The 22,783-nt window shown below is 35.8% G+C and overlaps 1 protein-coding gene across 1 annotated transcript in view; it reads right to left on the bottom strand.

Moving 5' to 3' along the window:
• LOC148951940 (ATP-binding cassette sub-family C member 1-like) overlaps window positions 1-22,783 on the bottom strand; it is a 171,813-nt gene that overhangs the window by 134,049 nt on the left and 14,981 nt on the right. The window contains exons 3-7 of the mRNA XM_089089422.1: window positions 22,445-22,573; window positions 20,670-20,807; window positions 8,706-8,834; window positions 4,546-4,733; window positions 520-714 (exon numbers count right to left, since the gene is read on the bottom strand). Coding sequence (XP_088945548.1) covers window positions 520-714; window positions 4,546-4,733; window positions 8,706-8,834; window positions 20,670-20,807; window positions 22,445-22,573 — 779 coding nt within the window. The remainder of the gene's footprint in view (window positions 1-519; window positions 715-4,545; window positions 4,734-8,705; window positions 8,835-20,669; window positions 20,808-22,444; window positions 22,574-22,783) is intronic.

Genomic DNA, 22,783 nt, shown 5'->3' with positions numbered 1-22,783 from the left:
TGAATGATGGTGCCTTATTTTTATATTTTTGTTCTGAGATTTCTATTATATAGTATTAAAAGTGCCAATTAGACGAGGTTTGCCCCCCCTGGAATTCAGCTTATGGGCGCCCATGGGCAAGGTATCTTAGCCTTATATTGCGTATGTTGAATTTTTGAAATAACACCAAAGCTTAGGTTGGGTTTTATATTTTGGGGCAAAGTAACAGAATAATGTATTTCTGGTGCATTTCAAAAGCACCAAATCATTTTGTTGTCACAAAATATAAAATTAAGTTAGCTTTATTCGGAAAAAGCGTGTTTAAAGACAACAATTAAGGAGTCGGCCATTACTTCCTTAAGAGAAAAAAAGAGGACACACCCTTTAAAAAATGTTCAAGGACCGACTACTACAACTGTTACTGTACGGCGAAGAAAGAAAACAAAAACATTGTTCCTGCAACCCTTTTGTCGACAAAAACGACCAAAGGTTGCTGCAGCTCTGTACATACGCCATCTAGGTTAATTTTTTTTCACTTACCTCTGAATTTGAGGACTAACGAAAGCCAATAAATCGGCGAGAAGCTTCCAAATGCCACTTACGAGCAATTGTACTCCAAAGGTTTTTAGCAGTACAGGAGCTAGAGAAATGAAAACTTTTTCTTTTTTCTCCCTTATTTCATTTTCTTTCATTTCTATGGTTCCATTGGTCATTTTTTTATTTTCTTTCGGATACCTGGAAATAAATAAGGAAAAATAAAATAGGCATTATAACAGCTACAATTGATTAAATATAATTGAAAACTTGCTGAGTAAATAAAAGTGACTAAAATATCATTAATTGAATCCAAAAATAATACTTTGCATAAAAATGAAAAATAAAAATTTTGGCCCAACCGAATTGGATTTTTGGGGCCCTATGCCGATACCAATATATCGGTTACCGCACCGATACGATACCGGTAATATTTGCCGATAAGTTTCCTTCTGGAATAAAACCTTACCTAAAGCTTAAACCCTGTATTTTCTACCCATATTTATGTTCACATGTTTCTCCCTGCACACTAAAGCACACTGCACACTGCACAACAGCCTTAATAATTCACTGTGTATTCCAAATAATGCAAAAAGAATTATTTAGAAAAAATTTAGAAAAATAATTGAACCAAATAAAGTTCTAGTTTGTACAGTGCTGAATAAATTTAGTCCAACTGGGGCAAGTTGTAATGCGAAAAGCACAACTTTTCATCATTTTCTTCTTTTAGAGACCTTCGTTTGCCATCATAAATGCTCCCAACTGTGTTGAAAATCTTTCGTTTGGGACTTCCGAGCAAGTCGTGCCAGTTTCTTACAACGACTGCTGTTATTTCACCACCAATCTATCCTACAGCTTTTTTCCTGTCAATGACAACCTCACTCATGTACCTCTTAAGTTGCTGATCAATATTGTCTGCTGACTCTTCTTCCTTACATGTTGAAGTTGCAACCATGTTATCAAACAGGCACTCAGTCAAACTTAATGCGTCTACTGTTCTTCGTTTGGATACAGGGATGCAGGTAGAATTTTAAGTTGGAAGGAGGGATTTCAAGAATGTATAAAAAAAATAATCCTGTTTGCCGACAAATGCGGACACAAAAGCTAAATTTCCAAGGTAAATAGGTAAATTTTCCAATGTGTCGGCACACGGCGCAGACACCTTAGATTCCCCTCCCCACTTTGCGACAAGCCCTCCCCCGCTTAGCCGCGCCCCTGACTGGACATTATGTTTTTAATCGATTGAATTTTTATCTTTTAACCACCCAAGTGAACATTCATTAAACATAAATGTATGGTTTATTGTATTCTTTTTAATGGTTTTGTTTTAAGTTGTACGTTCTTGAACTCGCCATACATTTCGAAAATTGCTGCACCAGGTGTGTATTGACAAGTACTTACAGCAAATATACTTTAACTTCGTATGACTCACCTCTGCTGCTCTCTCCACCATGGTCGGAAAAACAAAAATTACCTGAGAAAATCTGGCACAATCTTCTGGATGAGTAGTGCTTAAAAAAAAAAAAAAAAAAAAAAAACAATCCGCCGATATCCGATATTTTTCTGCCGTTGTCCAATAAGGACACATTCCCCCATGTCGGCCCGATAATACCGGTTGGCCGATATATCGGTCGGGCCCTAATAAAAATACAACATAAAAATGCAAATCCAGCAATCTTAGCACATCAATCCTCAAAATTGAGAGGTACCATATCTTTATTTCAATTCTTCTTTTAACTTATACACTAAAAGTAAATGCATCCAATATTTCTAGTTGGGCGTGAGTCTAGCTTGAAGAGTGATTTTAAATTTTCGGAAGATTATCTTTTTTTTCGAAAAGTAGTCTGAAGACTTTTCAAGCCTGGGTCTCCTTAGCTTTGTCAACTGGAACATGTCAGTATTATTGAAGACAACACATTAGAAGAGGGAGAGACTTAATGCAGTAGACAAAAGAAAAAATATTTTTTGTAGCAGTAATTCGAGGGTTTAGGTTGATCTTTGAAAATAAATAGATTTTTGAATTAAATATAAAATGATGACTGTGCAAAAAGAGCAATTTAAATTTAGTAGATTGAATATAATCTGTGGAATCAAGTTACTTCTTTCTTCTCCAATCTAGTAGGCTATTTTAGGTGAGTGACAAATTATCTCCTGCTAAGTTTTTCCGGACAATGACAGCTTTTTCTTTGATATTTTATAATAACTCTTGTTTTTAGTTTAATTGGTTTTTACTTGTATTGAAAGAATTCTTGAATTTTGTCTTTTTTGTAGTTTAAATCCATCCATTATAACAATATATGATACCTAACCACGTACAACATTGAAAGCTTATAGCATATCCTATAATAACCTCTCTCTATAATCAATTTTGAATTTTGATAATTCACACTTCTGGTTTCCCAAAATTCCTACTTCTCAACAACATTTCCAGAAAAAAAAACATTCCCAACGTATGCACGAAGGAGCTCAAATTTTAATTATTTTAATTAACTGCGAACGGCCACGAGGTAACTATGTACAAAATTGTACAGAAAGCCTTAAACTTTTGCAATTTTTGGAGGAATGTTGAGCTTTTACCAAGAAAACAATATTTTATTAAGCCTTAGTCCTCCTTAAGAAACTTTTAGGCCGCCCTCTCCTCCCTTGGTAAAGTGTCTCCATGTACCTTTGCCTGTGAGCGTATGTACAATATTTCATTCTTTGATTAAAAAGAATTCTATACTCTGAAGAGCCTAAAAATTCTAAGACATTTCTCAATGTCTCTAACATATTAATGCAGCGTGAAATAAAGTACAATAAAAGCTACGAGAGAGTACAAATCCAATCTATGTCTAGCATTTTAAAAATTTGACTGAAAGAAAAGTAAAAAAAAAAAAACACAAAAAACAGACTATTAAAAAAGAAACAAAATAATGAGAAAAAGGTTGAGATGGCCAAGCACGTTCTGCGGATGAAGGATGACAAATTGCCGAAGACTGTCGTTTTCGGCCAACCGTCTAGGGCTAAGCGGAAAGCAGGTCGTTCGTGGTTGGGGTGGAGGATGTCATAAAAAAGATTTAAAGGAAATGGGAACTGCCTGGGAGGGTGTAAAGAGGAAGACTTTTAATAGATTGGGATGGAGGAGGAGCGTGCGTAGCTGTGTTGGCCTCAGGCGGTTTGGTGCTGCGGTGAGTTGTTAGTAGTAGTAATAGTAGTTTTAGCCGAAATATAAATACAAATTTTTCTTGAAATTATGAGGTGATGGAAAAACTGGAGGTCATTCTTGAAATTACTATAGAAATAAAATGAAACCAAAAAATTTTTCTTTCGTTCAGTAGAAACTTCAATTTTGCAGGCAAGTCTTATCTTTGAAATTCGAATATTTGAGTTATTTTTAGGCCAGCAATTTTTTTGGTTTCTCTAATTCTATCTTTCTTTCTTCTTCCTTTCTTTCTTTCTTCCTCTGTGGTCCGTGAGAGTTATTGAAGTGCAATTTATTTTTCCTTTATTATTAAAGGAGATGTGTGATTTGAATTTCTTTCTCCTTTCTAAAATTTTGTGTATAGCGTTTTTGGTTAATAAAGTCAAGTCAAGTCAAAGTAAAAAAGTCAAGTCAGCAAAAATATCAAGACTTGTACACTTTTATTTCTTACAGTTAAAATGAGAATACGCTCAGTAAATACAATTGAAACTAAAAGCAGAAATTGGATACCGGTTTTATGTGCATATACTGTATACTATATGTATAAATGTATATGCGTATATACATTACTTACAGTTAAAATGAGAACAGGCTCAGTAAATACAATTGAAACTAAAAGCAGAAGTTGTATACCTATTTGTATTTACTTATGTACATTACTTATACTCAAAATGAGAAAAGGATCAGTAAGTAAAATTGAAACTAAAAGCCGAAGTTGAACACCTATTTGTACATACTCATATACAATACTTATACTTGACAGGAGAATAGGCTCAGTAAAAATAATTGAAACTAAAAGCAGAAGTTTGATACCGATTTTTCAGATACAGATGAAAAAGAACGAAAGTTACTTTTTCGTGAGATATTTGTTCCAATGCTTGTCAAATCGAGGCACAACGAATGCAGAGCTATCCGTAGGGACTAGATCCCAGAGATCAGCCATTGTTAAGGCTCTCCTATATCCTTTCCATGCCAGGGGATCAAGCCAGAAAAAGGTCAACTTTGATAAAAATGAGGCACTCAATTCTGGCGAAGGTCTCTGAAAGTAAAAAAATTCTATATATTTTGTGAGTCTCTACAATAATCTGAAATTTCAATTTGGGGTATTTAAAGGTTTTGAGACCACAAAAAAAAAACAATGATCGTTGTGTTTAGTATAGATGACTAGTTTAACGAATTTTGGTCAATCTCGCTGGGACGTTTGTTTCAATTACTGCCAAGTTTCATCACACAACCATTTAGCGATGCGTTTTGGGAAAACATCATCTCCAAGACACAAAAATGGTACTGTCAAATTAGTGCTTATGCTTGTCAAATCTAGGGACGATCATCGCGGAACCATCCGTAGAGGTTAGCGGTTTTCATGCTGAAACTTATAACCAGCGCAAATTAGACTGTTTTTTTTTTTCTTGAAAGTAGGGGAAGGTTCGAGCAGTTTCACCTTTTTTGTTTTCGAATCATGCCAGGAAATTCCCCTCCCCTTTTGTGTAATCGTTTTCCCACGAAAATTCACCCTGAAAACTTCCCTCCCAGGGGAAATTCCCCTGCAGAAACTTACCCCCCCTCCCAAAAAATATCTGTATATTTCCTAAAACAAATGTAATATGGAAACAATGGACAAATTGCATGAAATGCAATCCTTTCCTCGGGGATTGTGGAGGGATATGTCATCCCCAGAGACAGAGCCGGAGTTAGATTTTTTCAGGGAGGGGGGCATTTTAGACTGTACTGTCGTCTACCACACCATCAATGCTGTAACTATTACAATTTTGCAAAAATATTACCATTTAAGCTTGTTTAGCCACTCCCTCTAGCCCCCCTCGATCCGGCCCTGCCCAGGGACATAGGCGTTGGAACTTTCAACTAAGCTGAATTAAATTGCTATCTTAACATTTCGATCGGATGTAATTGGGGAAAGGGCGCGGGGGAGGATGTCTAGTTTCCCTCCTATATTCTCGGTCACTGAAAAAGGGCACTAGAACTTTTAGTTTTCGTTCAATTTCATGTTTTCCCGGTCTTCTAGGACTATTGGCTCGATATGATCGCCCCTGGGAAAAACAATCAACAAATAAACAAGCATCAGTGCTCTTCCTTATGAAAATTAAATTTAAAAAAACTAATTTTTTCGACTGACAGTAAGGAGCAACACTAAAATTTAAAACAAACAGAAATTACTACGTAAATGAGGGGTTCGCCCCCTCGCCAATACCTGGCTCTTTACGCTTAACTTCAAATTTTGTTCCAATTCTTTAAGACTGACCCCTGAATCAAAAAGGCAGTTTAATTAGAATAAATAGCTCTTTTGAAAGTACCAAAAAAACTTTAGCGTAAAGAGCGAGGCATTAACGAGAGGGAGAACCCCTCATATACATAATAAATTCTGTTGGTTTTAAGTTTTAAAGTTGCGCCTTACTTTTAGTTGAAAAAACTTGTTTTTTATTTAAGTTCTGATCGTTTTTAAATAATGCTGGGAAATCCGGTGCCTCCTTCATGAAAAAATTTTCTCCCTCCCCCATGAAAAACTCCTCCATGAAAATATCCTCCCACGAGCTGGGAGACCTACATGGTTTCAGCTCTTTCGGAAGTGCATTCCACTCTCTAGCACAGGCAATTCTAGGAGAAAAATCTGATCTAACTGTCGGTGTTGGGGGGTATGTAAATTTCAGATGAAGATCTTGCATTTGAACTATAGATTTGCTCGAGGTGTGGGGAGGGGCTTCAATTCTCTTACACGGGGTTTAAAACCATAGTGATTCCAATCGTACAGTTTTTGTGTCGATCTGACGGCATTTTCTTGGGATTTTGGGCTCTTTTCAGAATCTATTTTCAAACAGTTCGTGGTAAAGAACTGTAAGTAAGGAGCGACCCGGTCAATGGTAACCGTAACTCTAAAAAACGGAATTTTGATACCAATAGATACATCAAAAGAATCAGATTTTAATTCTAATTTCAAATATATAAGTTTCATCAAGTTTAATCTTACCCATAAAAAGTTCCACGCCTGAGAATATTTTGCTGATTTTCGAAAAAAAGGGGAAAAGACCCCCCAAATGTTATAGAACCTTAATGAAAATCACACCATCATATTCAGCGTATCAGAGAACCCTACTGTAGAGGTTTCAAGCTCTTATCTAAAAAATGTAGAATTTTCCATTTTTTGCCAGAAGAAAGATCACGGATGCGTGTTTATTTGTTTTTGTTTTTTATTTCTTTTCCCCAGGGGTAATCGTATTGACCCAGTTGTCCTAGAATATCGTAGGAGGTCTTATTGGAACGGAAATCAAAAGTTCTAGTTCCCTTTTTAAGTGACAAAAAAATGGAGGGCAACTAGGCCCCCTCCCACGCTCATTTTTTTCTCAAAGTCACCCAATTAAAATTTTGAGATAGCCATTTTGTGCAGCATAGTCGAAAATCTAATAAATAGGTCTTTAAGAATGACTTAATCCCCTACAGTTCTCAGGGGAAGGGCTGCAAGTTATGAACTTTGCCCATTGCTTACATATTGTATTGGTTATTGGAAAGTATACAGACATTTTCAGGAAGGATTTTTTTCTGGTGGGGGGGGGCTGGAGGAGGGGGTTCCTCGAGAGAATCTTTCCGTGGATGATGTTTTTTTGGGGTAAGGGACATTTCTATGAAGGGGGCGTCGGATTTCCAAGCATTATTTAAAAAGAAGATCAGAAATTAAATTTAAAAAAAACGAGTTTTTTCAACTGAAAGTAAGAAGCAACATTAGAACTTAAAACGAACAGAAATAATTACGTATATGAGGGGGTTTTCTACCCCAAGTCAATACCTTGCTCTTTACGCTACAGTTTTTTTTAGCGCTTTCAAAAGAGCTATCTATTCTATTTAAACGGCCTTTGTGATTCAGGAGTTTGTGATTTAAAAAAAATTATTAACTTTTAACGTAAAGAGCGTGGTATTGACTAAGGGGAGAACCCCCTCATATACGTAATAACATATACGTAATAAAAAAAATAATAAAAAAAACAAGCGATACGGCTCAATAGTTATCGAAACTTTTAAAAACGGAATTTTGATGTGAATAAATGTATCAAAAGAATGGGCTTATAATGCTGATTTTAAATATATAAATTTTTATCAAGTCTAGTATTACTCATCAAAGGCTACGAGCCTGTGAAAATTTATCTAACTTTTTAAAGAGGGGGGAAACATCCCCTACAAGTGAAAGAATGTTAATGAAATCACACCGTTAGATTCAGCATATCAGAAAACCCTATTACATAGGTTTCAAGCTCATATCTGCAAAAATCTGCAACTTTGTATATTTTGCCAGAAGAAAAATATACGAATATAGAAGTTCGTTACGTAAGTTAATTTGTAAATTACCTCAGAACCAAATTTAGAGACAGCCATTTAGCAAAAGAAAAGTAATTTTTATGCAAATTTTGTTTACTTATTCAATGACGGTGAGCCAAAATAAAAGCTGCATTAACTGAAAAACGATCAGAAATTAAATAAAAAAACAAGATTTTTAAACTAAAAGTAAGAGCGATATTAAAACTTAAAACGAACAGAAATTATTCCGTATATGAAAGGAGCTGTCCCCTCCTCAACGCCTCGCTCTTTTCGCTAAAGTTTGACTCTGTTTCACGACTTTATTTTTTAAAACAATAAAAAACTTTAGCGTAAAGAGCGAGGCGTTGAGGAGGGGACATCCCCTTTCATATTCGGAATAATTTCTGTTCGTTTTAAGTTTTAATGTCGCTCCTTACTTTCAGTTTAAAAAACTTGTTTTTTTCATTTAATCTCCATAAAGTTTAACTATTAAAATAATCAAAGTAACGGTTACAATTCATGAATCTGCTTTAAATGACAATTTTTTTTCTCACTCAATAGTTTCCCAAAGATTCTTTAAAATGTTGGTTATAATGAGCCGTGACTCACTCTATCATGATGCCTAGACAGTGAAAAAATATTGCACTTCCATATTAATATGAACCCCAAAGTCAGACTGGTAATTAGAATGCTTATAAATGTAACTTACGTCACTTTGGTAGTTCAGATGATGGTTGCTTGGTGGGGCATCTGAGAAGCAATTCAAAAACAACAGTAGAACGACGAAGGGGTAGTATACCATGTATGTTACAAAAGTGAATGCATAAAAATTTGGATCCTGAAAAAGAGGAACCGGTCATTAAGAAATATATAGACATTCATATATATATATATATATATATATACACATATATATATATATATATATATATATATATATATATATATATATATATATATATATATATATATATATATATATATATATATATATATATATATATATATGTGTATATATATATATATATATATATAACATCCTAAATTTTGAGCTAATTTAATACGGAGATGGACAGAATGATTACGGAAACATAAGAGGCCATCAAGAATAATCCCTAAATATCTATATATTTTAACCGGGTATATTTTATACCCAGAAACAACTAACTCATCAATCCCAACTTTAGCAACTCCTTGCTTAGATCTCCCAAAAACCATAAATTCTGTCTTAGACAAATTGAGATCTAGACGATTAAAAGAAAACCACTGGGTAACTGAATTCATTTCAGACCCCATGTTCTCGATCAATAATGAAGGGGTTTTAGCTTCAACAGATACCCCTGTATCATCTGCAAACATAAGTGCTAGGCTATCCTTATAGAATAGACAATTAGGGAAATCATTAATATATATAAAAAATAGTAACAGTCCAAGTATAGACCCCTGGGGCACTCCAATATCATCCAGGGAGTTGGGCTGAGACAGATGGCCTTGTAGGTCTACTCAGAATCCGTAACTTCGTAGATATGAATTAATATAATCCAACGCCTTTCCACGAGATCCAGGGTGATTCAATTTTTCAAACAAAATGGAATGATTTAGAGTATCAAATGCTTTTTTTATATCGTAAAAAATGCATGATACATAATTACCTTTATTCAGTGAGTCATTAGTTTTAAGCAAAAGGGCTGCAACTGCTTGTTCAGTAGAACGACCCGGTCTAAACCCAAACTGGCTTTTAGTTAAAAGATTTTTTTTATCTAAATAAGACAAAATTCTTTTGTGAAACAACTTTCCCAAAATCTTTGACAAAGGAAAAACTATTGCAATAAGTCGGAAATTATCAACATTAGTTTTATCACCTTTTTTATACCGTGGGATAACTCGGGCAATTTTCCATTTAGTAGGGAATACCCTAGAAGATAAACACAAATTAAAAATATAAACAAGAGGTGTACGAATTACAGATGCAAGGTGTTTCAAAAGATTAGTTGAAAGTCCATCCAAACTTAATGAATTACCATTATTTAAATCTATTAAATTTTTTTGGAACTCATCAGGACTAACTGGGGTTAAAAACATACTTGTATCCTCTGATTGACGAAGGCATTCTTTATATGAATGAACGGAAGTCGAGCCAAGACCAAGAGCAACATCAGAACCAATACTAGCAAAATGAGCACTGAAAGATTCTGCAATAACTCCATTTCCCTTTGATTCAAGACCATTTTTATACTAATAAATGTGGGTAAAAATTATTCCAATTGTTTCCAATCTTTTGTTTAATTAGATCCCATGTTTTTTGGGGTGAATCCGGAATCCTAAGAGAGTTTTCAAAATACTTTTTCTCACTCATTCTAAGAGTTTTCACCAACAGATTTTTATAATTTTTAAATTGTTTAATATTATCAGGTGATGGATATTTCAGTCTTATCTTATATAGACGATTTTTTTCATTAACTGATCTCAGGAGTGACTCATTAATCCATGGTTTTCGTGGAAAAACTTGCTTTCGATGTATTTTTTTATAAGGACAATGATGGTCTAATCGTTCATTTAATACTCTATAAAAAATATTCAACGATCTATTAGGATTTCTCTCTTCTAAAACTTCACTCCAATCTACGTCACCAAGGGCTACTTTTAAATTATGTATATTTTTAAGTGAAAGATTTCTTTTTCTTGTAATGATCTCCCTAATTAAAGTCTTTTGAATATTATTATCTCACATAACTAAACAATGATCTGATGATTCATCCATGATCACAGACGTAGCCTCACATGTATAAGGCAAGAGAATATTGTCAATAATCCCATGATGGTCTAAAGGTAAACATCTCAATAGGTCTATGTTAAAGTCGCCAAGGACCATGAATGGAATATGCCGACTTGAAAGGTAAACTAGTATATTTTCTAATCTACTTATGATATTTATCTTACTACAAGATGGTGGACGGTACAACGCTACAATTAAGAGTTTTTCATTATTAACTTCAAAAAGGCTCATTCGATTGGTAATTCAAGGGGCTAGTGCCCTTTTTAATAGTCGAAAGTGATTTGTGGGCAACTAGCCCCCACGCCAATCACTCCACCAAACACATCCAATACAAATTTTTAGATAGCCATTTTGTTCAGCTTAGTTGATTTTCAGATAGAAAATATCTTTTTTAGGAGGACACTCCCCCACAACCATCGGGGCAAGTGTTTTAAGCTATGCCATGAGGGCATATAGGAACGATGTTGGCATAATGTATCATTTATTTTTTTTTCCTTTAGAGCAAGGCACTCCGTATCGAAGAAGCTGTCCTAGAAACTTCGAAAAGGGCTCATTCAATTGGAAATTGGAGTGGCTTGTGTACTTTTCAATAGTCGAAAGTGATTGGAAAGCAACAAATAGCCCTTCAATCCCCTGTATTCCCCCAAATACATCCAATAATCAGTTCTAGATTGCTATTTTGTGCTGCGTAGTTGATTTCTAGATATAAATTATGTTATTGAGGAGGAGACTCCCCCAGAATCCTCAGGGCAAGGGCTGTAATTTATGCCCTGGGGAGCATATAAGGTTTTTATAAAAGGTGTTGTAGTAGAAACAAAAAAAGGATCATTCGACTGGAAATTCAAAGGGCTAGTGCACTTTTTAACAGTCGAAAGTGATTGGAGGGCAACTAACCCCCCACGCCCGTCATTCCCCCAAACACATCCAATCAAAATTTTGAGATAACCATTTTGTTCAACGTAGTTTTAAGTTCTGTAAATTAGGTCCTTGAGGATGACAACCCCCTCAGAGCCCTCAGGACACGGGTTGTAAGTTATGCCCTTGGGGAATATAAAGTTTTGATAGAACGTGTTATCGTAAAAACTTCAAAAAGGGCTCATTCGATTAGAAATTGAAACGGCTAGTGCCCTTTTTAATAGTCGAAAGTGATTTGAGGGCAACTAGCTCTTCTTTGTCGCCCACCTTTTCCCCAAACACATCCAATTAAAATTTTTAGATAGCCATTTTGTTCAGTGTTGTGGATTTCCGGAAAGAAATTATGTTTTTGAGAAGGAAACTCCCCCACAGCCGTCAGGGCAAGGGTTGTAAGTTGTTCCCTGGGGGCATATAAGGTTTTTATAGAACGCTTCGTCGTAGAAACTTCAAAAAGGGTTCATTTGATTGGAAATTGAAATGGCTAGTGCCCTTTTTAATAGTTGAAAGTGATTGGAAGGCAACTAACACCCCTTCCACACCCACCCTTTCCCCACACATATCTGATAAAATTTTTTAGATAGCCATTTTGTTCCACGCAGTTTAAAGTTCGAGAAATTATACTTTGAGCAGGACACTCCCCCCACAGTCTTCAGGGCAAGGGTTATAAGATATGTAGTGGGGGCATATAAGGTTTTTATTTAAATCTTTGTCCTAGAAACTTGAAAAACGGCTCATTCGATTGGAAATTCAAAGGGCTACTGCACTCTTTAATAGTCGAAAGTGATTTGAGGGCAACTAACCCCCCTCTCACGGCCACCTTTTCCCCAAACACATCCAATCAAAATTTTTAGATATCAATTTTGTTCAACGTAGTCGAAAGTTCTGGAATTAGGTCTTTTAGGATGATAACCCCATCAGAGCCTTCAGTGCAAGGGTTGAAAGTTATGCCCTGGGGGCATACAAGGTTTATAGAGAAAGTTGTTAAAGAAATTTCAAAAGGGGCTCATTTGATTGGAAATTTAAATTGCCCTTTTTAAGTGTCGAAAGTGAGTGGAGAGTAATTAAGCCCCCTTTTACGCCCACCATTTCTCCAAACACATTCAATCAAAGTTTAGAGATAGCTATTTTGTTCAACGCAGTTGAAAGTTCTGAAAATTATGTATTTAAGGATAACAAACCCCCCAGAGTCCCCAGGGCATAGGTATTAAATTATGCCCTGGGGGAATATAAGGTTTTTGATGATAGTGTTGTCGTAAAAACTTCAAAAGGGGCTCATTCAATTGGACAATGAGAGGGATAGTACCCTTTTTAATAGTTGAAAGTGATTGGAGGATAACTAACCCCCCTCTCACGCCCACCATTCGCCCAAACACATCCAATAAAAATTTTCAGATAGCTATTTTGTTCAACGCAGTAGAAAGTTCTGGATATTAGGTCTTTGAGGATGACAACCCCCATCCCTCAGGCGAGGATTTTAATTTATCCCCTGGGGGCATATAAGGTTTTTATTGAAAGCGTTGACGTAGAAACTTCAAAAGGGCTCATTTGATTGGAAATTGAAAGGGCTAGTGCCTCTTTTAATGGTTGAAAGTGATTAGAGAAAGACTAACGCCCCTCTCACGCCCACCATTTTCCCAGACACAGCCAATCAAAGTTTTGAGATAGCCATTTTGTTTAACGTAGTTGAAAGTTCTGTAAAACAGGTCTTAGAGGATGACAACCACCCTCACAGTCCTTAAGGTAAGGGTTGTAATTTATGCCCTGGGGGCATATAAGGTGTTTATAGGAAGTGTTGTCGTAGAAACTCAAAAAGACTCATTCGATCGGAAATCGAAAGGCCTAGTGCTCTTTTTAATAGTCGAAAGTGATTGGAAGGCTTGACATTTTTATAGTAAAGATCGATGTGGGTATAATGTATTATTTTTTTGTTGTTGTTGTTTAGACCAGGGCACTTTGACTCGAAGGAGTTGTCGTAAGAACTACGAAAAGGGCTAATTCGATTGAAATAGAAAGGGCTAATGCCCTTTTTAATAGTCGAAAGTGATTGGATGGAAACTAAACCACCTCCCACGCCCACACTCCCATTTGACTTTATGTTTAAAAACTGAATGTTGCCATAAGATTAAATCAAAATGCACTGTGTTAATGCTAATTCCCAATAAGGCATCTCAGCAGTATCCCAAGAACGACTGAGGGTATTAGGTTCAAACTTTCGGGGCTGCTTCTGCTCTTAAAATTTAACTAAATAAAAATAGCGTAAGTGTATCCAAGCTATCAAAGAGAGTAAACAGATTTTTGTGCGAATGGTATCAAGTTTTCCATTTCAGGTCAACTAGAGGAGGTATGAAACTAAATTAATCACTACTATTTGTGTGCAGAGTTTTAAGTATGTTGTTAATAGTCAGTGATCTAGGGACCGTTATCTTTCAAGGAGTGGCTCACATTCGCTGCAGTTGGTTTGAGGGTGGATTCTAGGGTAATTGAGGGTACTGATAACGAATATCGGGGTGCACAAGTTCGCACGCGTGTATAACATGGTCATTTTAGCCTATAAAGTCAAATTTGGCCTATAACGATATCATACCGCTCTTGATTTTATTTACACGGTAAAATAAACTGAAAACTTTATAAACTTGACATATTCTGAATTCTAAGAGCATGTACTTTTACCTTATATTTTTAGTTTTTCCCCAAAACCTTTATTTTTTTTTGTTAACCCTTATTCAATTTTCAAAACATTGGTTTTAAATATACTCTTTCTTAGTTTTTTCGATTTTTCTGAAATTTTTGCTTGCATAAGTACATTTTTTATGATGTTTTTAAATTCTGCTCGTTATTACCAGTCAAACCATGTACCTCTTTTTTTAAAAATTTTAATCCTTGAGCGACTATTTATTTTTTCTAAATAACGTCATAGCTTTCAAAAATTAGCCCACAATGGCCAAGTTTTTTTAATTTCTTTTTAGCTGTTAAAAAGAATCAAAACAAATCAAACTGAACATCATTCGAACCGTCAGAATGTCCTTTACACGTTGTTAATAAAAATAAAGTCGAGACTTGAATCTGTAAGAATATACAAGCGTTTGAACAAGAGAATCCTCCCCCCCCCAAAAAAAAGGAAGTTTCCTAAATAGTGGCGTTTTACTCAAAATATTTTCAAGACAACCACTGATTTTTATCTCACCAAACAATAGATCTTTTTTGTATCAAGTGATATATTTACATTCTATAGAACTAATATTTTTAACCAGGAAAAAAAGATGCCTAGTTCTGCAATCGCATGCGTGAATTTGTTATATTTTTTATGCTTTGTGTGAATTCTGCTCGTCGTTACGAGTCAAACGATGTGCCTCTTTTCAAAAAAATCTTAATTCTTAAGCAACTATTTATTTTTACTGTAGCAGTAGATACAATCTGGCTTACGTAGGCTCACATACGAGCCTCAAGATGGCGAAGCCCGTGTGGTGCAGAGGTGACTAAGGCTGATTTAAGATACTATTTTCTTTAAACCCCAGCGTGGCAGGGGCCAATGATCCAATTGGTTAGATCGGGTCAACGGCCACTGATGTAGTAGACGGTAAATGTCATGATCAGCTGAAAGTAAGGTATAGACGACTGCATTAGCAGTTTAATATCAAAACAAATAAAAAATCAAATACTTAAAACTGAACATGAAACGGTGGCTCAAATCTCTTTTTCTTCTTCATCTTCGTCTTTGGACTCGTTCTGATTCACATTGAAAAGTAGGCATTTTGGGGGTCAGCATAACACTTGCATGCGCCGTCATAGAAACCCGTTTTGAGTATTTACATCGCCAGTCGCACCTCGTATTGTCACAGTTGCAAAAAGAAAGCGAGTCTAGCCCATGCGGCATCTCAGAAACTAGGTCTGGCTTTAGGTCATCATCTTTAATTCTTCAGCTCATATCAGTAGCCTGAGGTAAATCAATACAGGGCTTGTGGCTTTGGATCCAAATCAGTGACTGGAAAATGCACCTTTTCGAATGAAGCAGAAACGAGATATCAGTTGGTGGTAAACGCCGCAAATCCTCCAATCTTGAGCAAAAAAGTGCTAGAAGATCATTCAGACTATTGAAGTTAGTCTCACCTCTGCCATACACTGTAACCACAAGCTGCTTACAGAATTTGACTAAACCATCACTTTGCGCAGATGATGGCCTCTCTGCAAGGGTTCGAACTTCCGCACCTAAAGACCCCAGCAAAGTTTCCGAAGCCTTCGCAGCTCGAAAAAAGTGGACCTTTACAATTCTATGCAGAAATAATGTAAGTTTACTTTAAATCACGCTGTGGAAAAGCGACAAGCCGTTGCAAAATGCTGTTCCTTGTTTTTATGTTGCCGTATGCACAGGTATGAAGTAGCACGGAAACTTAACCCAGAGCTGCTTGAGGCCGAGACTAGCAAGATATTAGAAGTAGTATGCAGCTAGTAAGACAATATCAGTATCGTTGGCTTATATTATCACAAGTGCGCTCTTTCGTCTTGCGGCAACTTCCGTGTGGTATAATATCCGAGTGTCTATCTCCTCATGGCAAGACGAGATATCGTCATCAACAGAGCTTCCATGAGGCGTAGCGGTAACAGCTCTATGTTGACTCTCGAAACCTCCAGCGAGATAAACCATCAGACGGGTCAAAAAATTGTACTCCCAGACCTCGAAAAGAACTTTCAAGAGTTGACCTTTGGCTGAGCGACTACTGAGAATCCCGTCCCAGAGTGTTGCAACTTTGCTGGAGGAAGTGAACGGGCTGGAAATATTTCCTTTAGGATCTCCTGTTCTTTCTCGACAGATAGATACTTCTTTGAGGTTGAACGAGTAGCCATCATGGGTTCTATTGTCACTAAGACCGTCATACCTGTCACTAACCAAATGGATAGACTTACAATCTTCGGGTATGTTCCTAAGAATCCCATCGTAAACTCTTATTCCAACATCTGCTAGCGTCTCATTTTGTTCTGGTCGATAACACCCTAAGACACGCATGACATCAACTACATAGTCACATCGAGGAGAGTCTTCAAAAAGTGTATGTAGAATAATTTATGGCCATGACTGCAAGGCAGACTATTGCAGAATGTAGTTCAAGGCTGTTGACTTTGTGCCAGTTCCTAAGTGAGGCTCCCTGCGAATTGACGATAATGCTGCAAGTGAGCCTAGATATGGCTGAAGATCGTACTGCACTAACTCGCAGAAGGACGAAGTTTGTGTCGAATGTCCAAGATGCAGAGCTCGTTAAGCAGCTTAGTTTCCCCAAAATGTGTCTTTATAGCTCTTTCTTTTTTCCTTTTTTGGCAACAGAGGCGAAAGTTTGTACTATGCCAACTTTTACTTTCGTGGATGTCACGTCGAGATATGAGCTCATGGTTTTGAAGCCAATGTCTCGGAAGTTCAGCAGACTATTTGCTACGGCTTCTGGAGCTATATCCCCTGTCATAAAGTTGTACACCTCTGTTCTTGTCGTCTTGAATGGGTTTCCAAGCAACTCTACCAAGTCCACAACCCGATTTTTACCTTTTATTGTCAGATTCGTAAACGCAGTGGTATCTTCATGATGCTTCATTGCCTCGTCATCGATATTCAGGTTTGTTTTCAGCGTTTTGGTGGCTGCTGTGAGAAAGGGGAGAGTAGCCAGATATCGATCCCTGGAATTTTCATTCGTTGTCGCACCAAAGATACCAGAAACTCTTCGATGACCTTTGATGTCCAGATTCACGATCGAATATAAAGCCAGATCACATGCAATGCTGCAAAATGGCATGGTTGTATTTCTAACAAAAAAATTGCAACTTACAAAATCTCTGTGAACTTCTAGTGTTTTTTCAGGCAGGCGTAGCATTTCTTCTAGGTAGTTGAGTGCAGCTGTAGCATATTTATGGTTTCCGGATGGGAAGAAAATCGGAATCATCTCTCTTATGGCGTTTAAGTGTGATCCCTAGTCCGCAGCTCTTTCAGCATAAAGCTAGTCGTTTCCGGTACGGATAAGATGCAAATAGTTGATCCAGAGGCTATGATTCCTTATGGTGGATCTGAACTTATTGTGCTTCGACAAAAGAGGAGCAATGCTGTCCAACGTATCTCCTACCTGTTCACATGCTTCATAACTAGTTGTACCAACATTGTGTACTTCACACAAGACAACTGACACCCCCTAAAATCGTTGTTGCCGGAATATCCTTTCCTTTTATGTCGTAGTTTTCAGTACTTTATGCAATAGTCAGTGATCCAAGGCTCGCAATCGTTCAAAAAAAGAGAGGGGGTGGCTCACATCAGCCGCAGTTGGTTTGAGTACGGATTCCAGGATAATCTGAGGTGCTTAAAACGAATATCGGAATGCACATACTCGCACTAATGTAGAACTTGACAATGTTAGCCTATAAAGGAGAAATTAGCCTTTTATGGCTAAGTACTTTATGCAACTAAAACCCGATATTTAAGATGCTCGGCTTTTTTTTTGCTGTGGAAACCAAATTCGCGCATGCGATCGCAGAACGAGGTATCTGTTGTTTTTTTTTTGTTTTTTTCCTGGATAAAAATATTAGTTGTATAGAATGTAAATAGATTATTTGATTCAAAAAAGAGCGATCTATCGTTTGGTGAAATAAAAATTATTGGTTGTGTTTAAAATATTTATATTAAAACGCCACCATTCAGAAAATTTTCTTTTGTTTGGGGGGGGGGATTTTCTTGTTTAGACGCTTATATATTCTTGCAGATTCGAGTCTAAACTTTGTTTTTATTGACAACATGAAAAGGCCATTCGGACGGTTCGAATGAAGTGCAGTTTGATTTGTTTGCATCTTTTTTAACAGCTAATTTTTTTTTTAATTGGTCATTGTAGGCTAATTTCTGAAACCTATGACGCTATTTAGAAAAAATCAATAATTGCTCAAGAATTAATATGTTTTGAAAAAAAGTCACGAAGTTTGACTCGTAATGACGAGCAAAATTCAAATAAAGCATAAAAAATATACTTAAGCAGGCAAAAATTTCAGAAAAACCGAAAAAACTAAGAAAAAGTATATTAAAAAACACCTTGTTTTCAAAATTAAATAGGAATTAACTAAAGAAATAAAAGTTTGGGGGAAAAACTAAAAACACCAGGTGAAAGTACTTTTTCTTAGGATTCAAAATGTGTCAAGTTTATAAAGTTTTTAGTTAATTTTACCATGTAAAAAAAAAATCAAGGGCGGTATGACATCGTTATAGGCCAAATTTGAATTTATAGGCTAAAATGACAATGTTCTACGCACTTGCGAACCAGTGCACCCCGATATTCTTTGTAAGCGCCCCCGATTACCATCGAATTCAACCTTAAACTAACTGCGTCTGATCTGTTCCATCCCTTCCCTTTTTTTGAACGATAGCGAGCCTTGGATCACTGACTATAAAAATTGCTGAAAATTTTTCTCCAGCATACAAATAGCATGCCAAACTATAAATTCTTAAAAAAAACGATTTTCTTTATTTTCTTTTTCTCTGAAAAGACTATGTCAATATAAAACGAACAGGAATTAATTTAAAAAAACTGTTTCCACAAAATAAGTTTTTCAAAGAAAAGTAAAGAACTCCATTAAACAAAAAATGAGCAAAAATAAATCAAATAATCTATCAAGCGTGAAACTACCACAAATCAGCATCGATAAATAAGTGAAACCCAAAACGAATAGAAATTACAATAAATAACCAAGACAAACTCAAAACGAGGATAAATTAACATAAGTTGGGCTCAAAACTCCTATGCCTTCCCAAGGCCAGAACATAATTTGCACTTTACTGAAAAAAATATGAACTTTCTTACTTTAATAGCTTTAATAAATCAAATAATATTAACATTTTGATTACTAACTATCAGAATATGTGTATTAAACTGACAATGCACATTCATTTGTATTTTTATCGCTTACTATAAGCTCATCGTGATGTGTACATCGGAATCGCACGTGTGCGAAGGTGAAGTATAAATCTTGTGTGGTTTTAGATTTGTGTTACATATTTTTAATGGAGAGTATAGCCTTTGTCGCTACTGTATCCTATATTCTCATTACTGTGGTGGGTACCGTGCAGATGTAAAAAGTAGAATAGCCAAGGCTCAGGGTGTTTTCTCATAGTTGAAAAAAGTTTGAATGAATGGAAAGGTAAGTCTGTGCACAAAGCTTAGAAAATCAGGAGCTAAAATGATGACTAATGATGACAGGGGTCAAGTATATTTCTGAAGCGAGGGCGTTTCTCAAAATGGAGGAGGATTGCTAGATGTTTTCCAGAACTATGGATTGTTTTGGGTACCAGACTGACTGGTTGTATCTTAAACAGTAAACTCTACGAAAGATGCGAGTCAGTCCCGCTTTCTAGGGCTATAATGAGAGAAAGGTTGAGGTGACTAGGACACCTTCTGCAGGTGAAGGATGAAAGATTGCCCAATATCAATTTTGTCAGGCGACAGTCTAGGACAAAACGACAAGCAGGTCGTCCCCGAATGAGGTGGGAGGATGCCGTAAGGAAATATTAAATGGACATAGGAACTTCTTGGGAGGGTGTAAAGAGGGTGCCGTTGGACAGATTGGGAAGGAGGAGGATCGTGTGTAGATGTGTTGGCTTCAGGTGACTTGGTGCTGCAGCGAGTTGTTATTAGTAGTAGTAGTGTTACTTGGCAATGATGAATGCCCTACCTGTAAAAGCGTATCTGGCTTTCTTTGGAGATTTGATCCTAGAAAAATCAATCTTTAAGCAATCGATGCCCTAAACAGATAAAGTCCAATAAATACCGTTTAAAATTAGCTTCAATATGTCAATGATATTAGGTTATTCTTAAGATCCGAACCACTCCTTAATTTTTACTGTTAGGTAGCTTATATTGCTTTATATTTGCTAATCAGACGCAAACTTTATGAATTCTTTGGCCATGACTCCTTATCAGACAATAATTAACTTATCAAGCACAATAATTGTAACGAAGAGATACTAACCATAACTACAGCTTTTAAAAATTGACTTCGATAGGTAATTCCACTGCAAACAGTCATTAACAGCCAAAATGTAAAGAGAATTCCGGAAGTTCTGATGCCTTCTCGTTTGCCAAAAACTGTTAAAATCAAAGCGAGTATCTGAAAAGAGGTTTAGTCAGGAACAACCAAGGCCGGAGCCAAGGAGGGGGGCGTTAGGGGTTTTAAACCCCCCTCCCCCCAGAAATCCTTGTCTGACTTATAAAAACGTAACAAAAATGGATATAAACAAATTTTTTATGCGTATTTCGAGGTTTTTTTTGTGTAAACCCTCTCCCCGAAAAAAATTCTTGTGTAAAGCACTCCCCGAAAAAAAAAATCATGGATACGGCCTTGGGAGCAACTATTCCAAAATAGGATTAAAGAATTCATATGAATTTTAGCTTAAATAAAGTGACATCTAACATGGTAGTTACTATTTTTCTTTCAAATGGTTTAATTTTTCAAATTGTTCTAATTACTCGCAGCATATTTTTCTTGATCTTCAAATTGAGCTTTCAAATCTAAGCTCTAAGTTTCAGATAGATGAGGCTTTTATGTTTCTTTTAATTCAAATAGAAAATTATCATTTGAATTGGGAGGGTGGTAACTTTCAAAGCTATATTCAAAATTAAACAGGTGAAAAAAGAAACATAAACACAAGTTATTACATCCCGGTCAGCTTAATATATCGAGCATATGAGTCTCAAGTGAACTCTTTTTAACTCGGATGATGATCATTATGATATTATGATTAAAGTGAATACAGTATAGATTACTCATTTTCGAGAAACAGAGATACACAGAGAGAAAAAAAGAGAGCCAGGAGAGATGGAGGAAAAGAGACATGGAGGCTAACGAAGAGAGAGGGTAAAAGAGAGAGGTGAGGAGAGAAAGAGAGAGAAAAGGAGAGAAATAGAGAGAGTATGAGAGAAACAAAGAGTAAGAGATAGAGAGATAAAGAGAGAGGAAAATCAATGTCAAACAAAAATTCTTATTTCAGAGAAAAAAATCTCCTGCCTACCAGATATCTTGTATATGTTACATTCCAGGCAAAAATGTAGTAATTAAGTATGTAATTATTTAGGTATTAATTATTTAAACATTTTGTGTTAATTATTTAAGCATTAAGTATTTAGGTATTTTGTATTTAATAACACTTGCGGTTTTTTATATGGTTTATGACACTCCAGTATTGTTGGTGTATGTTTAGCAATTTCAAAATATCTATAAATCAACATTTTGTATCCGCCCAACCATTATTTTACGTTTCAAGATACAACATTAAACGGAAATGTCAAACTTCAACTGCATAACACTAAAAAAACAAAAAAAAAGCATAATGTAATTGTTTTCTTTTTGTCCTTATTCAGCCCTATATATTACTTTCAGTTATCATGCAACACTAAAAACCTGTTGAAAATACAATAAATTGTTGAAAACAAAAAATTTAAAATACAAAAACCTATTGAAAACATATTACATGACACTAAAAAATTAGACGTAAGTATTTATTCAGTATAAAGCTCAAACTTACTATTAATTAATAAAAAAAAGGAATATGCAGCTCTTATACAGGATTTTAAATTTATTTTATGGCTCCAAAGCCCCTGAAAAATTTTGGATTCACTAGGGACTCGCTTCATCCTTAAGTTAGTTCTCTAAATGCAACAAAAACTACTGAAAAAGTATAATATACCATAGGAAGATTTATCCAAAAAATAGTCTGGCTAATTTTATTATAGTGGGGAATTACTTACAAAAGTCACCATTTTTATAACAGGACTGTATATATCTGCGTCAGAAATGGTAGCATCCTTAAACAAATTTGGGTCTAATGCCCAAATAAGGTCAGCAATGCATGTGCCAATAATTACTAAGTTGGAAATCTGAAAGAGATAATAATACATCAGTTACAACACTGATGATACGTAATACTAAGTTGGATATCTGAAAGAGATAATAATAAATCAGTTTCATCTAAAAAGAAATTGAGATGTCATTAATATGATTCAGCTTCGAAAAAGAAAAAGAGAAATATTAACCAATGGTTATATCACGTTAGATGGCCCTAATTCTTTAAAACATCGAAGTTCTGT

The sequence above is a fragment of the Artemia sp. Qi Xiang Cuo genome, chromosome 5 (assembly GCF_049724085.1).
Source record: "Artemia sp. Qi Xiang Cuo chromosome 5, ASM4972408v1, whole genome shotgun sequence".
Taxonomy (NCBI): domain Eukaryota; kingdom Metazoa; phylum Arthropoda; class Branchiopoda; order Anostraca; family Artemiidae; genus Artemia; species Artemia sp. Qi Xiang Cuo.
Note: the sequence above shows the minus strand (reverse complement) of the source record. Positions and strands in the feature narration are given on the sequence as shown.